General features: G+C 44.7%; 2 protein-coding genes across 2 annotated transcripts; both read left to right on the top strand.

Moving 5' to 3' along the window:
- The first annotated feature begins 3690 nt into the window (after positions 1–3690).
- tedc2 (tubulin epsilon and delta complex 2) lies at positions 3691–8128 on the top strand. The gene is made up of 10 exons (XM_079281234.1): positions 3691–3972; positions 4599–4657; positions 4788–5039; positions 5154–5277; positions 5393–5446; positions 5539–5617; positions 5846–5990; positions 6603–6689; positions 7564–7757; positions 7889–8128. Exons 1-10 carry the CDS (start codon positions 3869–3871, stop codon positions 8036–8038), a joined length of 1248 nt encoding a protein of 415 aa, XP_079137360.1. The 5' UTR covers positions 3691–3868; the 3' UTR covers positions 8039–8128.
- A 3276-nt stretch (positions 8129–11404) lies between these two features.
- LOC306787102 (uncharacterized protein) lies at positions 11405–14753 on the top strand. The gene has a single exon (XM_079282128.1). The coding sequence runs from the start codon at positions 11644–11646 to the stop codon at positions 12025–12027; it is 384 nt and encodes a 127-aa protein (XP_079138254.1). The 5' UTR covers positions 11405–11643; the 3' UTR covers positions 12028–14753.
- Positions 14754–15774: the final 1021 nt, after the last annotated feature.

Raw genomic sequence — 15774 nt, 5'->3', positions numbered from 1 at the left:
AGCAGACCAGAAGAAAATAACCACAAGATGGCATTCACATCAAGCAAATCTGGTTTCTGTTTCACAAATAGTTTGAATACACGGATCAAAAAGACCAATCAAATCTTTCTTTTGGCTGATGTCGTAGTTTAAGTAATGTTTTGTACGGAAAGTAAAGAAAGTGTGTTTGTTTATATTGTGCATGAGATGTTTTTGTTTTTTCCTGGAAACATTATTCCATCAATAGAAATCCATGAACTCTGAAATTGAATACCTCCTGGCTCTCTGGTGCCACTGAAATTATTCCAAAAATTGTAGTTCTTATGTAACATGACAGGATTGTTGATATGCAATTTTCTTTGTTATGACGATGCTGCAGTGTCGTTTAACATGGCTTAGTTCTTATAGATTGCATGGAGTGTCAGTAGAGAGTGACCCTGGGTCAGTCACTCTTCTTTTTCCTTCTTTCCACAGGGCTGCCTGAAGACCACGGCAACAGATTTGAAGCTGTGCCAGGTTGACTCGATTGTGGACACTTCAGTAGACACATGTCTGTCAACACAAGGCTCATACCTTGTATTTTCTGTTGTTATTTTTCGAACGCTTTTAAAATTCAAATTTACAAATTCAGCAGATCCAAAGATCAAGAAATGATAAGATAAAGCTAATTTTATGGAGTTAAATGGAGGAGTTTGGATCCACAACAGATCTCGATACCAAAATGTTTGTTGTTGAGTCAAATACTTTTGAAAAACTGAAGAAAAAAATGAATTGAAGGTGTCAGATTTGGAGAGGTGAAAGGGGGCAAAACTGGAGCAGGGAATTAGCTTGGCAGTGTAGTGTAAACATGGAGTGTACTGTGAAAATACAGAGGGCTTCCAGATTAACATACGCCCCGAACACATTGTTGACCAATGTCCTTCTGGGAAAAACAAAACAAGCTTCCTTCATGTCACCCTGTTTACGACGTGCTGTTGGGTTACTCTGCCAATTACAGGCCTAGTTTTTCAGGTGTTTTGTTTACATTATGTTTCAAACATGCTGCTCATTAATTATGTAGGGGGTAGTTGTTTGTTTGCTGAGCAGATTGTCCACCGGGTTAATGATTGCATGCAGGGAGTATTTAATCATGTGTGTATGCTGTGTGTGTGTGTGTGTGTGTGTGTGTGTGTGTGTTTGTTTGTGTGTGTGTGTGTGTGTGTGTGTGTGTGTGTGTGTGTGTGTGTGTGTGTGTGTGTGTGTTTGTGACCGTCAAAGCGTCTGGCAGCCGGCTGCAGTGTCAGATGCTTGGTTGATGTGGCAGCTGAGACCCCCCCCCCCCCCCCCCCCCCCCCGTTCTCGCTCTACTACTGAGCCACAGGAGGCTGGTGGGGGTAAAGATGATTTACTTCCCTCCAACAGGGCCAGCAAGCTGTTGTCATTCCAATAAATTGCTTTGGGAAGTGATTCTGTGCCAGCGATTCAGTTCAATCACTGAACTAAACGCTCTGATTGGGGGGAAATTGGCAAACTTGATATCCTCTTGGATGCTAATTTGTCCATTTATAGATGAGAAACTCACAAACCATAATGTTTGGCAACCATGTTCACTGAAGGACTCTTTGACTCTGTTTTGCTGCAATTTGGTTTTGTTTGTCACGCTGGTCTGCCGAGGACCCCATATGCGAGATATGCTGAGGCCTTGGACATAAAAAACACTCGTATAAACACGCCTCAGATGAAATGCAGCAGGAGGTCCATTTCACCGGACCACTCGTTGATGCAGCACTTGTGATCTGATGCTTTTGATTCCATCACGGCAATCAGAAAAGCCGAATAAACGTGTCTCTGATGAGGGAAACATGAAAGCAGTACACAAGCTCAAAAAGAGATACAAAAATGACAAGAATATAAAATAAACTCATAAGGAAAAAATTATGTTTAGCTACACATGAACATGAGGTAGTACGTTAGTAACAATGCTCCTTGTTACTGGCTGATAAAATGGAGGCACTGATTTTAGCCATTCTAATTGATTGTGACATTGCCCCAGATATTTTGTTTGTATGTATTTACTTCTCTGATAGACAGCATGTACAACAAACTAACTAAAGTTTTGATGTGCCAGTAAGCCAGCATGCACAATAAATATGATGCAGCCATTATTCACATCATTAGTTATTACACCTGTGCTTGAGAAGCCAACGTTTCTGCTGTGTGAAAAGTTAATAACTGTATAATGTTACAGACCATTTATTTATCATGTCTAATATCAACAACAACATTGCTGACAGCTGTGAAATGAACCTACTTCACTGGTGCTTCTGCGAGAAAGCCGCTCCAGATGAGTGCTCAAATCCGATGCATTAGCTTTCACTGCACATGGCCAACAAGAGGATCTGAATCATTTGGACCATTTACAGTGTTACATAAATCAACAACAAATTATCCTAGAGTTAGTCATATCCTATTTTTAATAACTGTAACTCACGCTGACATTTAGACAGGCTGCTTTGACATACTGACAAAATGGAATGATTGTTATTGTCAAAATGGCGAGCAGTGCTCTTTAGAGTTGGTCTAATCATTTGCAACTGCTTGCCTAATTCACACGTTATGACACATTTAAGTTAAGTATGAGCAGGACCCGATTAATAAAAGATGCAAGCATTCATTTTGTTCTCATCTTTCTTCCTGGTGAAACAGTGACACTGAATGTCATATAGCCTACTGTCTACATCAGGGGTATTCAACTAAAATTCCAAAAGGTCCAGATCGAGAAAATCTCCTCGGGTAAAGGTCCGAAACATTACAATAATATCTAGCTCGCGCTATTTACTGCCATATATATATATAAATATAGTCAAGAAGCCTAGTAGTAGTAACAACGTCTCTGTGTAGTCAACAACTGTCAAATCAAATAAAGTACACATCAATTATATTTTAACAAATTATTACTCTGTTTTCAAATTAAACTGGATGGATTATATATAATACATAGAAATACATGAATAAATGTTCTTCTCATTTAAAGTGAAATAAGGTCTGGATTAATAAAGGATATGAATATGTGTTTGACTCCGGAAGTGTGTGTCGATGTGTGAACTGGCTTCATGCATTCATGCATGTACAGCACTGCAAACTTCAACGTCAATAATAAACACATAGTTGAATCAACACCTCTGTGAAAGTTTTTTTACAAAAACTAAACATTCATATCTGAGCTGTTGTATGGATTGTATTAGATTATATAGTACCGAACAAAGTGACCAAGGAGTTTAAACTCACAGTAAAATGACTGAGTTGCTTATTTTACTGGTGGACATCTGTAAAACATGTAAAACATATGTAAAACATAATGTGCACCATTCAGTGAAATGGCTTCTGTCAAAAGCAAAATGACACTGTTTACACTTACAGTGTGGATTATATGCAAAACATAGCAACATTTATAATGTTTTTGCCACTTTGGTGAAGCACCACTGTCAGATTGATGTAGGCTACATGTAAAATGCAAAATGAAAACTAAGTTACAGTATACTGCATAGCTTTATGCTTGTATGACAATCGCATGGTCTACATGTACACATAAACAGAGAGAAAGCGTGGTACGAACAGGGTACAAATGAGCCGTCGTGGCAACCCTCGTCCCTGGTAACGACAACACTTCTCGCGAGAAGTGAGAACTTTGAACGTGAGAACGGACAAACGTGACTTCCGCATCCGCTAAATTTTAGATTCCGCGCGTCTGCACGAAAAAGTTCGCTGTTTTAATGGGAAGCCGTCAACCAACGAGACATTCCATACCTTTGCGATGAATTGGTAGTTTCAGTAAATGTTTGGAATCGTTTAATTCAGAGTTTTAAACCAACAGTTAAACAGTTGTTAATGGTTTCTTGCGTGCACGAGCATGTCACTGTTGTCCCTGGTTGAGCAAGCTATCAAGTCTTGCAAAGCTGAACAAGCCAAGATTAACGACAGCATTCTACTCTACAGAGAACTATTACAGACCCGGTAAGTAACGGCATCCACCACATTGATTAGCCGGTGCTCACGAGTTCACATGTCCGCAGAGTCTCATTTAAAACGAACTCATCGGAAGTTAACAACTCTAAAACAATCATCTCAAATAAAAAAGATTTATAAATGACATAACAATGAAGATCTATTAGATGGCGTACCCATCTGGCGCTGTGGCTTAACGTTAGATGGTTAAAGCGCCTGTCTAGTAAACAGGAGATCCTGGGTTCAAATCCCAGCAGTGCCTTCTCCAGCACAACATATCTGCCCATGGTTCCTCATTGCTGATTTGTCACTTCTGCGCAAATTGTGTCTTATTATTAACAATAAATTGTCGGGACAGTAAAGCCAAAGATACGTACAATAGTATGTAATTCAAAATACACACTACAATGTGGATCTAGATAGTAAAATTCTATTAACAGAGATTAACATTGTCTATCAATGAACAATTGCATCGCAACACTGAAAGTACATTTTTTAAATTTAGGGTAATGAGCAGGTTGTGCAAATGTTATTTATTTATTATTATTATTATTATATATTGTTGCCCAAATTTAATTGATTGTGCTCCTCTTGGTTCTTTTAAGTGTGTAGTCACATGAAGTCTTTTCCTGCAGAACGCCACAACCACAGGCGGGCTCTGATGAGACCCAGTGTGCAACTGAAGCTGCTACAGGTAATAAAAAAAAAGAATTGTTTGTATTGTATATTAATGCAGTCATGTGCAAATGTTCTGATCACGTATCCGGAGACAGGTTAATTGGTAAAATAACTAACCACGTGTTTGCATGCTGCTATCTTCACAGATACAGATAGCTCACCAGGGGAAAAAGAAGATATGGAAATGCTTGAGCGAGCCCTGGAGAAAGCCCTTCGAGTCCGCACTGGCACAGGATTTTCTAAAAAAGCCTCGAGCAAACAATCTCCACCTCGAAAGGAACCCGGCACTACAGCTGTCTCATGCAAAGAGGGAACGCAGGCTTCTGCTTCTAAAGGAAATCAGTCCACGTCCAGATCGGCCTCTAAATCTGCCGCTTCAAAAGAGCACAAAAAGCCCGGTATGTCAGTGCCCTCCACGCTGGGCTCAAAAACCTTCAGCTATAGCCACTATCCTGGACGGTGCACAACCACAATTCATGGAAACATAACCCAGAACTGTCTTATGTCTTCAGCTGGGGTCGTGGATCACCAGGCGGCAAGGAAACCACAGCAGGCTGTCTCCACTCCTTCTAATAACACAGTGCGAGTTTCACAAACTGAGGAGCCTGGAGCTCACGGTTCACTTCTGCTGACTGGGTATGTTTTTACACAACTGGACCACAAAGAAAACCACACTTTGTCGGACTCGAGGGGTGAACATTGATTTGCTGTTACCGGTATAATCATTCAGTTTGCCTTTCCTTCATGGCAGGAAGGTTTCTAAACAAACAGTGAAATGGAGATCTCTAAAGAGCAAGCAAAACAGGTGACCAAAGGCAGTTTATTTTTAATACATTTAGGAGCAGATTCAACAGTTTCTGTTTGCACGCTAAGTTCCCCTGTTTACACGATCTTTAGGTTATGGGACAAAGTTGTTGCCCTACAAAGGAAACCTGAGCCTGGGAGGAGTCACTTCGTGGACAGAATGAGAGCTACGGTATCCTTCCTTTTTCTAGCGAAGCCGGTCGGAATGAGCTGGAAGCCTCGCACTTGTTTTCCATGCTGTTGAGTTTGGAAACATACTCTGTTGTCGCAGTTACAATTCCACCGAGCGCCGCTGTGCAGCAGAGTGCGACTGTCAAGAGTCTGCACAGATTCGATGAATCCACTTTCAGTGTTGATACCCGGCGTGTTTGTCCTTGACCCCCCCATCTGAACCCTCTAGTTCCCCAGGGATTGGCCTCGTGGTTCCCCAGACCAGACCAGGTTTCTGGTCGACAGCCTGACTCACCAAGGGCACGACCTCACCCAGCACCTCCAGACAACGGAGCTTTTGGCCAAACAGACGCGGGAATCAACCGCGGAGCTGGGTAAACCGGCTGAACAGCTGATGCACGCAAACACACTAAATCAGGAGCGGTGGAATGAGGAGAAATGAAGGCGATTGATGACACGTGTGTGGGTGATAAAATGATAATTTGGGAGGAAACTGCTCAGGAGTTGGCAGTAAGTGACATTCTGAGAGCCAATTAGACTAATATACGAGTGATGAGCCTCCGCCAATCATGCTCAGCAGCCTGGAATGAGCAATTGAGATATGTTCAGGTGACATATTATGGAAATGTTCCAATATCACCAGAGACTAGGAGTAAAACAGGTGGGTCTGATTTTGATCTTGGATTTCATATCAGATGAGGTCATTTTGCACCTTTGTTAGGACCTAACGATTTACACGGAAGACGCGGAAGCACCGACTAATCAGGGCAGAGTCCAGAAGGGGGGGGGGCTTAAAAATAGTGTTCTGTGAACATTAAAGCATGTAAACATGTACTAGAACTAGTAGAAACCCCAAATACAAGTCTGCACCAGATAATAAGCTTGGTATGTCTCAACATGGGACTAATGAACACAGGGCAATTAAACCAAACAACTCCACAATCTCCTGTAATAATTCTGTTTTATGGTTGTGTATTCCTCTGCAGGCGGTAACCCAAACAGCTACGATTCCTGTCTGAGCTTTCCGATGACTGCAGCACAGCTCCAGAACTGTGCAAACCAAGCGAAACGAGGTAGGAATGAATCCTGTTTCAGTGTTGCACAACCTACCTTTTCAAACCACGTGTTCCCTCTCAAAATAATCACATGTCAACCTGACTTTGGTTGTATGAAGAGGGCCAGGAGCAGATTAAATCATGATTCAAATTAGTTATTCCACAGCACAGATGTTGGAAGAGAAATCCCGACCCGGTGTTTGCGTTATCACGTCTGGGTTTCAGGGTATCGCTCTCCAGAACCTCCAGTATGTAACATAGTGTACTTCCATTACCTTCAGCGATACTGTTATAATGAAGCTGAAGGCCCAGAGATTTTCCATTCACACCACTCAACGCCCGCATCATCTTCAGGGAAGGACTGTTGTTTATGTTTAGCAGTAATTGCTCCGGTGCAGCACAAGCATGTCGCTAAAGCCGGTGTGAGAGAGAAGTTTCCAGTCATTTCTAGCTCCCAGCTTTACCCCACACAGACACACACACACACTTCCATCTTGTGTTGCGAGCACATAAGTCCAATCTAGCGTCTCACATCCACATTTCACTGAGTGGTTTATTTCTGTGAGTTTTATTTCCATGCGAGAGATTAATCGGTTATTGCATTTTGATGACATTTGAAAAATGATTATGGATGAATGTGGCGTGCTAACGAGCTAATGCAGACTCTCCATCTTGGCGCATGGAAAATGAAAACAGAGCCGCAGTGAAACCTCAGTGCCAGATCAGTACTTTTCCTTGGCCTCGACAGATTCCCCCCCCCCCCCCAAGCGGTCTATCCTGCCGTGGCTAGGCAAGGGCCTATCTATTTAAAGCTGAGGCAGCAGAGCAGAAAAACACTTTCGGGTACGGTTGCTCACGCTCGCGCTCTAAAAATAACCATATTTTCCATCAGAGTGGGAAGCATGGGATCGATGGAGGCCAGAGGGAGGTTGTCTTTGCCCCACCGGGGCAAATGGCGTGTGGGGAAACGGGATGGTCGCAGCCCTGCCGCCGACTATAACCTACACGACAGAGGCCGAACTCCGAGAGCTGGAGACGCTGAGGATGAGGGTGTCGCTGCTGCAACAGGACATTTACCTAGAGCAGGTGAGGGGTGTGGGCTTCAAACACCTGGAGAAACAACAGTTCAGACTGTGTTCAGATTGTGTTCTGTTCTGAGTTACGGTGAACATCTGCTGAGGAATAATGTGCTGACAGCCTCTTCTTCTCTGTGACAGGCTATATTGGACACCCTGTCCCCTCAGCTTTCCTCTATAGTACCTGGGCCTGGATGTCCCAGCATCAGTGTGCTGAGACACATGTACTCCCTGCTGGGTGAAGGAGGGGAGCGGTTCCCTGCCATTGTCCTGGACTCTGAGCCTGACTGACTACGGAGCATATCACACATGTTACACACATAAGATAAATAACACATTACCTCTCAGTATAATGCAATCCAGTGTACCACCACTTGAATCATTCCCTTCTGACTGTCAATAAACCTTGGATTCACATTGTTTTTACTCAACGGCAATGATTTATATGTTTTTGACATACATTTTAGTTGTATAATTGTACTACGTAACAATTAATACCTGGAATAACGTGTCATGGAAAAATGTGACCCTAGGTCGTTAATGGAGCTCTTGCAGCACTGGCTGTACCAGCAGGTGGCACTCAATTCACAGAAGAAGTGATCATGGAACACACTAGCAGGTGACTTGGGTTAATTGCTTCAATCAATCAATAAACAGCCAGATGGATTCAGTCCGTGACCTAGAATTACATGTGGAAATAAGACTTCGTAAGATACGAACAAATATTGGCTCTTTGTCCTATTTGAATCCCGTCTTTCACAGAAGACTCATCCTCCATGTGCTCTTCCTACTATCTGGCAAATCAGAGATTCCGTGGAGCTCACGGGGTGAATGAATGTGTTCGTTAGACATGAGACGGACCTGCAACCTCCCCACTGTGAACCCCCCCCCCCCCCCCCCCCAATACTCCACCACAATGTTTCTGCATATGGTGTGTTTGATTTCCATGCCGGGCCTTTCATAAATCTACATTGACTGATGTGTAATGCGTACATGGGGCCAATGCGATGCCTCTGTGATCTAAGAAGATTGGTAATCGTGTTTTTTTTTGCCCCCGCCTGCGAATGCTGTGTGAGGGCGTATGTGAGAGGCCTAAAAGGCTTCGTGCACACATGACGTGTGGATTGCAGGGGCTGTGCCAGACTGGGCAACAGGTGGCACTGGGTTCACACACAGCAGGATGTGGGTGTTTGGGCCTTAATACACTCATGTACACACAAAAAGCAATGGACGTGCACACTCAAAAGCCGGCTGAGTCACAGAGATGCCCAGGGGCCTGGATCGCTGCATGCTGCAAGCTGGAAATGGCATGTCTGCCTGAGGAGAGGACTAAAAGGATTATAAAAGGGAGGTGAAGATTTTAGCTTCAGATTTCTACCCGTGTAGAAAACAACAGGAGCACGACGACGATGGGCAACGTCTCCTGGTTGTAAATCAGAAATACAGTCACGCACGTTTGCAAGATCTCCTCCAGAAGTGTCTCACCCCTCGTGGATTGCGGTTGTGCGGGTCTGTGGAAATGTGCTGCAAGCTTCTGGTCTGCCCTCGCGGCCTTGGATCAGTGTGTGTGAAAGGAGGAAGCCGGGAAGCATCCTTGAGATCAGGTCAACACTACACACGGGTCCCAGAGGGAGTGGTGCCTACGCAACTCAGCCTTCCTCTGACCTGCATGCATCAGCTGCTGCCTGGCTCTGGCTGAGAGCTCTCCCACTCCCACCAGCATGGCCCTGCCCAGGTTACCCGTGTCTCACGCCTCTTTTTGTCACATAACGGAAGATCCCAGTCAATTATAATTTCCATGGAAGAAGCTCCATTTTCTTTCCCATGTCGACACGGCTGTGTGCCACACGTACTCTCACTCGGAGAGGGAAGGAGTTGAATAGTCTTTTCTTTGTCCTTCCTACTTGTTCTCTTTTCTTTCACCCTTTTTCACTTTTTCTTTTAGCCCTAGTCAACTGCAGTGCTGGAGACCCAAGTAGAAATCCACAGAAACTGAACAGGGCTACCAAGAATCCACTTCTCTCCTTTTATATGCCCATTGAACATCTCTTTTCTCCGGCGCCCCCGCCCCTCACAAACACATTCCTCACTTCCCCTCTGTTCTCCTCTTATTGCTCTTCTAGCTCTGTTCCAGAGTGAGCTACAGCAGGGACCGTTAAGTGGAAAGTTCACCCCAAAATAAGAACATCTTTTTCCCACCCGCTGTGCTATCTATCATTCTAGATTGTTTTGGTGTGAGTTGCCTAGTTTTCGGCCTTGGAGACCTTCTCTCCAATATAATGGGACTATATGGCACACGGCTAGTGGTGCTCAATGTGTATTTCTTTATTTTGGGGTGAACACCCCCTTTACGTCAGCGTGGTCACCAGTTGTTAGGGTTCATTATTTGATACACCAGCTATTTATTAGGTTGGATTTTATTTGAAGGCAAAGCAGACGGTGTCTAAACTAAGGAGCCGTTTTCCTGTTCATATATGGAGGCAAGTTGGGCATTGGTATGAAAATAGATGCCCCTTAATCCTATGCGATGGTTACGGATGCATAGAGATGTTTTTTTAAACTCATAATTACATCGTGTTGGTTGCTGAGTTGTTCCTCGTGTCTCTTTAGATACTCAAGATGCCATGCACTATGGTTTTATACCTGCAAAGATAACTTTTTAGACCTGTAGTGTGGTCAGATATGTTTTGTGACACAGCTCTCATGCATAGCAAAGAGGCAAGTTGTGTCATAACACATGCCTCCTTAAATACACTCAAAACCACCATTCTCCTTTCTGACATTTGTAGGAAACACTACGCATAAATTCCGAAAGCCATTCAGCAACAAACTGCCATAATCAATATTAAGGTCACAGTTCATTTTCAAAAAGCATGGAAGGAAAAAAAGAATTGAAAAATCCAGTAATGCCTGAAGATAAAAACATTTCTCCTTCCCTAACATAGCTTTTCAGATGTGGAGGAGGGAGATTGTCTGGATTGATTTTCTCTTCGTGGAAGAGAGAGATGGCGGGGGAATTAACTACTACTTGGTTACCTTCCATGCAGCGTGTGTGGGTGGGAAAGCAGTGGGGGGCTGCCTGCGTGTTTCTCTCGCGTGTGGCCAGGCTCATTAGTCTAAATACACTTACATTACAGAGGCATTTGATGTCCTGTAAATCAGTGTCTTCAGCATGGAGCAGTGTGTGGGTGGTCATAGGATTTCTGTTTGCTGTTGGTGCAGTGGAAACACCGTCACTATATAACTGTCATGTGGAGGTGGCAGTGAGTGCACATTTGTGCTGTTGTGGTGCGAGGTGAGATGGAAAAAGTAACTTTCCAATCTGACATTTTCTGGGATTCCCCCTTTTTTTCTCCTCATTTCCAGGCGGCAGTGAGCTTCCGTATTCATCGGGGGAGGCTTTTACACGGCACGAAAAGAAAAGAAACGACTGAGTCAGTGATTGGGAGATGAAGAAAATACGGAACTCTTCTCCCCTCCCCCTTCCTGTGCAACGTCAAACCCTATTCTTTCTGCTTCAATGATTGACGTCACACGAAAGGAGACCAATCAGAGCTCTCAGACGTCCCTGTTTATCTTGCCCAGCTCCTCCCCTTGCCATGGTCCTTTATATATCACCCGCCACCACAGTCAGCAGAGTGTACAATGTGCTGCCAGAGAGACGGCAAGCGAGGGAGGGAGAGAAGGGGAAAGTGTGAGTGGATTTCAGCGCTGACTTAGAAGCCTTCGTCTTCAGTCATTTCTCCGGTGTCTTAGCAAGCTCCTTCTCCTTTCTCTCTTTTTGTGCCTTTCTCTATTTCTTTCTGCCTCTCCAGGCCAGAGCCGACTGCGAAGGTGATCCAAGAGGCCCCCACGCTGCAGCCTGGCTTCAGGATCCCCCAGCTCACAACATCAGGATGGGCTGTACAACAGGCCACCTGGCTTGCCAACCCCAGACCAGCACGGGACAGGAGGGCCAGTCCCTGGAGGCTGGCGGGGCCAAAGTCCCCGAGGTGCTGTCCTCTCTGGAGCGTCTGTCCCAGGCCACCGGTGGCATGGAGAAGTCCTGGTACCGCTGCATCTTTCCCTTCGGAATCATCTCTCTGGTGATCGGCGTCGCAGGAACCGGGGTGACCTACACCTATAATGACCTGCCTCAGACGAAAGTGGTGTCGGTGGTTCTACTTGTCATGGGTGTGTTGCTGTTGCTGACGGCCACTGCCTGTTGGATTGTCCACAAGAAGAAGAGAAGGAAAAAGAACGAGGGAGGCTCGTTCACCTCTGAGCAGTGTCCCCTGTGAAGCACATGGGGAAAGACAGTGGTAGGAACTTGAAAGTAGAGACATACCAACTGCTGGGAGCTCAAGGGTTGGATAAAGAAGTTGCCACTTTATCACAGAGTTTCGGCTCAGCTCATACCGGAGAGAACTTAAGCTGAGGAATCATAGAGAGTGGAAGGACAGATGGGCAGGAAGTATCTGTTTAGTCTGTAAAGTTTGGACCATTTTGGATTGACAAGGACGGATCACCGATGCCTCACACGCTGTTTTATCATCAGACGGCAGGTTTCCAGTGTCAAAACAACCTCAGAGGAGACACACACAGATATGCATTGCACACTACATGCATATTTACACACACGGATACATGGTCCCTCGCAGTCCTCGCTCACATATGCACTAGCGGTCACAGTGGGAGCTCGCGCAGACACCTAACACGCTATGCAGGATTCAATGCTGGCGTCACTAGGCACGTCAGTCACAGCATTCCTCTTGCCAGGACAGGTGACTCTCCAAGAGGCCAGAAGTGGGCCAAAGACGGCAACCTGATACCCGGGCCGAAAGAGCAGGGCACCCGCGTCAGCGGCCAGCGTCATTCACTCGTCCTGTGACACCACAGCAATGTGTTGGGAGCTTTTTTTACGCAACGGGAGAGTGGAACTTGAGTCCAGCAGGATCTTAGTGGCATCTGTGTGAACGATGAGCCGGAGAGGGCAGAGGACCTGCTGGGGAAGTGGGAGGTGTTTGTGTGTGTGCGCTCAAATAAAGATTCTGTTGGACATTTGGGCTTCACTACTGAGAAGCAAAAGATTTGCACATGTAGCCATGTTCACGCCAAGCGAGAGGAACTTCGAGTCAAGCAACATGCTCCGAAAGGCCTTTTGTAGCTTCAGCTTCACACTACAAAGGAGTGGGGCACTGACTTTCAATGTGCGCACATTTACGCCCAGCCCAGTGTCTTCGTGGGGCACCTCAACCCCACACAGGACAGGCCAGGATTACTGAAGGACACTACCCGAGGGGACATGCCACTGTAGGGACACTTTGACTGATCCTAGGGCCCCTAGGGCCCCTCCCTCTTGGTGCCTTGAGCAAGCACTCATGGAAAAAGGCTCTGTCGCATTCCGCCGTTTCCATCTGAACCCCTGAGAATTTCCCCCCTTGTTCCCTCACTCTCACTCTCACTCTCTCACACACACACACACACACACACACACACACACACTTTACCCCAACAGGACTCTCCTCATTCATCCCACATGCCTTCCTATATCCCCAGTTTCTGACTTGATCCCCTCATGTCCCCATTGTTATATAGCCCAGCCACACACACTTAAATGTAAAGCTCATAGTACACAGACATTTGTCTTTATCACTCCTTGCCAAAGAAAATTGGATAGTTTTGCTCTCATTGTGGAAAGCATTGAAAATATGGTACACGGCTGTTCTCTAGATACTGATTACTGTTTGTGCTCTGTGTCTCGGGGGTTTCCCTCTCATGGACTTCTTTCTTTCGGAAACAAAGAGTGAATGTAGCTGCGCTCAACTCCACGGCTGTGAATAGGTGCTTTCTGTTGCTGTGCGGTCTCACAGGATGAGACACACTATGGCTTTTTCTTTTTTGTCTTGTCTTAAATATTCTCGCCACTGAATGTAACATGGGACGGTAACTACAAATCGCAGAAGTAGAAAGTGCAAATCGCAGAATGTATAGGAGCTGAAAGGAGTCCAGTCAGTTTGTCTCCATGTGAAGGACCATTACCCTTGAGAGCTATTACTGATCACTGTTTCGTCGATTCTGGCTACCGGAGTGGTGACGTTGCTGAGTAAAATGTGTCTATGCATCCAGAGGTAGCAATTAACACACAATGCCAAAGACCGCCCTGGAGGCCAGCTGCTTCAACATGCAGTCAGTCCTCTCTCACACATGTCGTCGCGGCTCACTGTGCATTTAGATGTTCTGTTAATTGCTGGTTGTCAGCCAAACTCTATTAAGCTTGTAGAAGGGGGGGGGGGGGGCGGATGAGGAGGTAATGGTGGAAGACAAAAGCAGAGCTTGGGAGGTCATTCCTCTCACTTAAAGGTGGGCGTGGGGAGCTATCCCTGCGGTTTGGATCCGTCAACCCGAACAGAGCAGTATTATTCTTGGGGGATATAATGCATTACTGGCAGCAGCAGTGAAAATGCCAAGATAATCGATGTGTAGTAAGTCTCCTCTGAACGTTCATGTACTGGCAAAAAAAAACAAACATGATGTGTATGTTCTTTTTTTTTTTTTTTTTTTTTTTAGCTCAGTGCAGTGTAGTAAATTATGGTTGCATACTTGTACTTGCTGATTTTCAAGCTGTATTGTGACGGTGAGTTGACACTAAATATTAATGGCAGGTGACCAGAATTAGTTTGCTAGAGATGTGAAGTGATTTCCCTTCAGCCTTTTTGAAAAAACGAAAGGGAAAATCTACCTCGCTCTGCTGCGGGGGAGATACTCCCCTCACCCAGTAGACAGCCACGCTGTCTGCCAACGCTGGTTGTCACGAGCGAGTGACAACGAAATATGTCTTTTTTTGTGTGCCCTCTAATATTTGGTGCTGTATATATGACAATTTTATATTTTTACTGTATATTCTTACTTATATGTACATTTTATTTGTTGTATTCAATAAATGTTACCTGAACTGAACTGTGAGATTCTACTTCATTGCCTGAGGTGAAAGTCCCTGAGTATTTATTAAATACATCCCTTTGTGTCCCCTTGCTTTCTTTAGGAGATTATTCAGAATCATCCAAAGGGGAGAGGCGATAAGCTCTCTCACAATCGATCTGGTGAGGAGACAATCAACTTACACTGTTTTTACTCTATTTTGAACAGTGTGCACATTAGATTATAGGTGTCACCTCACTTAACCATGTCTATAGAACATTAAAAAAAAACATCTTTGGTTGACGAGACCACCTCAGCCTCCCCTGTGCTTGAAATTTCGATGCTGTATATAGACACATTGCCATGTGCTGCCAGCTTGAATAACTTGGTCAGATACCCAGAGACGTGTGTGATCCTTTGGTTGTTAGGAAAACAGGCGGGCCAGAATCGAGCAGAATAAATGACACCCCCTACTGGCATAATGATAACACAGGCAAACTACCCACACATTGACAAACCTAGTGCAGATCAAGTGGAAGTGGTCAGCTGGACTGCTAGGGTCAGCACAGATTACAGGAAACCAGATGGAAGCAACTCATCCACCTCTCAATCTCCAGAACTTGGCTTCAAACTTGCAGTGTTCAGTGCTATTTGGCTTTTATCATAGTTTGAATTATGCAAAGCTGACATCAGTTGAAAATGCAAAGCCAGAAAAACAGGCAGCACGAAGTGACATCACAGAGTCTGGATTTGATTCCACGCCTGATGACTTCATTCATGTTTTATTCAAATTCCCGATCAACAGCATCTGTGCAAAATTCTGTCTTGTTGAATTAGTCACTGCCTGCTGTGACATTTCCAAATGATGCTTTTGTGACATTTAAATTCGGCAGCGGTTTTGGAGACAGGTGTGGATGGAAATCACACGGGCCAGACAGTCAAATTAAATCACAGGCAAAAATGAAATTAAAATGCAGTCTCAGTGTAGATAGTGTAATAGAATCAAATGTGATGAGAAGCTATTGGATTGAATCACTCGCATACTTAAAGAGAGTACGGAGGGGACTGTCACATGCACCGAGCGCTGATTGTTTTTGATCATTTCTGGATGAAGAGGAATATGAGAC

Source organism: Melanostigma gelatinosum (assembly GCF_949748355.1).
Source record: "Melanostigma gelatinosum genome assembly, chromosome: 13".
NCBI classification, from domain to species: domain Eukaryota; kingdom Metazoa; phylum Chordata; class Actinopteri; order Perciformes; family Zoarcidae; genus Melanostigma; species Melanostigma gelatinosum.
The sequence above is the reverse complement of the archived record's forward strand: the minus strand, read 5'-3'. Positions and strand labels throughout refer to the sequence as shown.

What these genes read in the sequence shown, in the direction of transcription:
- tedc2 (XM_079281234.1), top strand. Translation starts at nt 3,869, where the DNA reads ATGTCACTGTTGTCCCTGGTTGAGCAAGCTATCAAGTCTTGCAAAGCT. An exon ending in AAAAGAGCACAAAAAGCCCG is followed by an intron (nt 5,040 to 5,153) that starts GTATGTCAGTGC and finishes TTATGTCTTCAG; the next exon opens with CTGGGGTCGTGGATCACCAG. An exon ending in TGCAAACCAAGCGAAACGAG is followed by an intron (nt 6,690 to 7,563) that starts GTAGGAATGAAT and finishes ATTTTCCATCAG; the next exon opens with AGTGGGAAGCATGGGATCGA.
- LOC306787102 (XM_079282128.1), top strand. Translation starts at nt 11,644, where the DNA reads ATGGGCTGTACAACAGGCCACCTGGCTTGCCAACCCCAGACCAGCACG.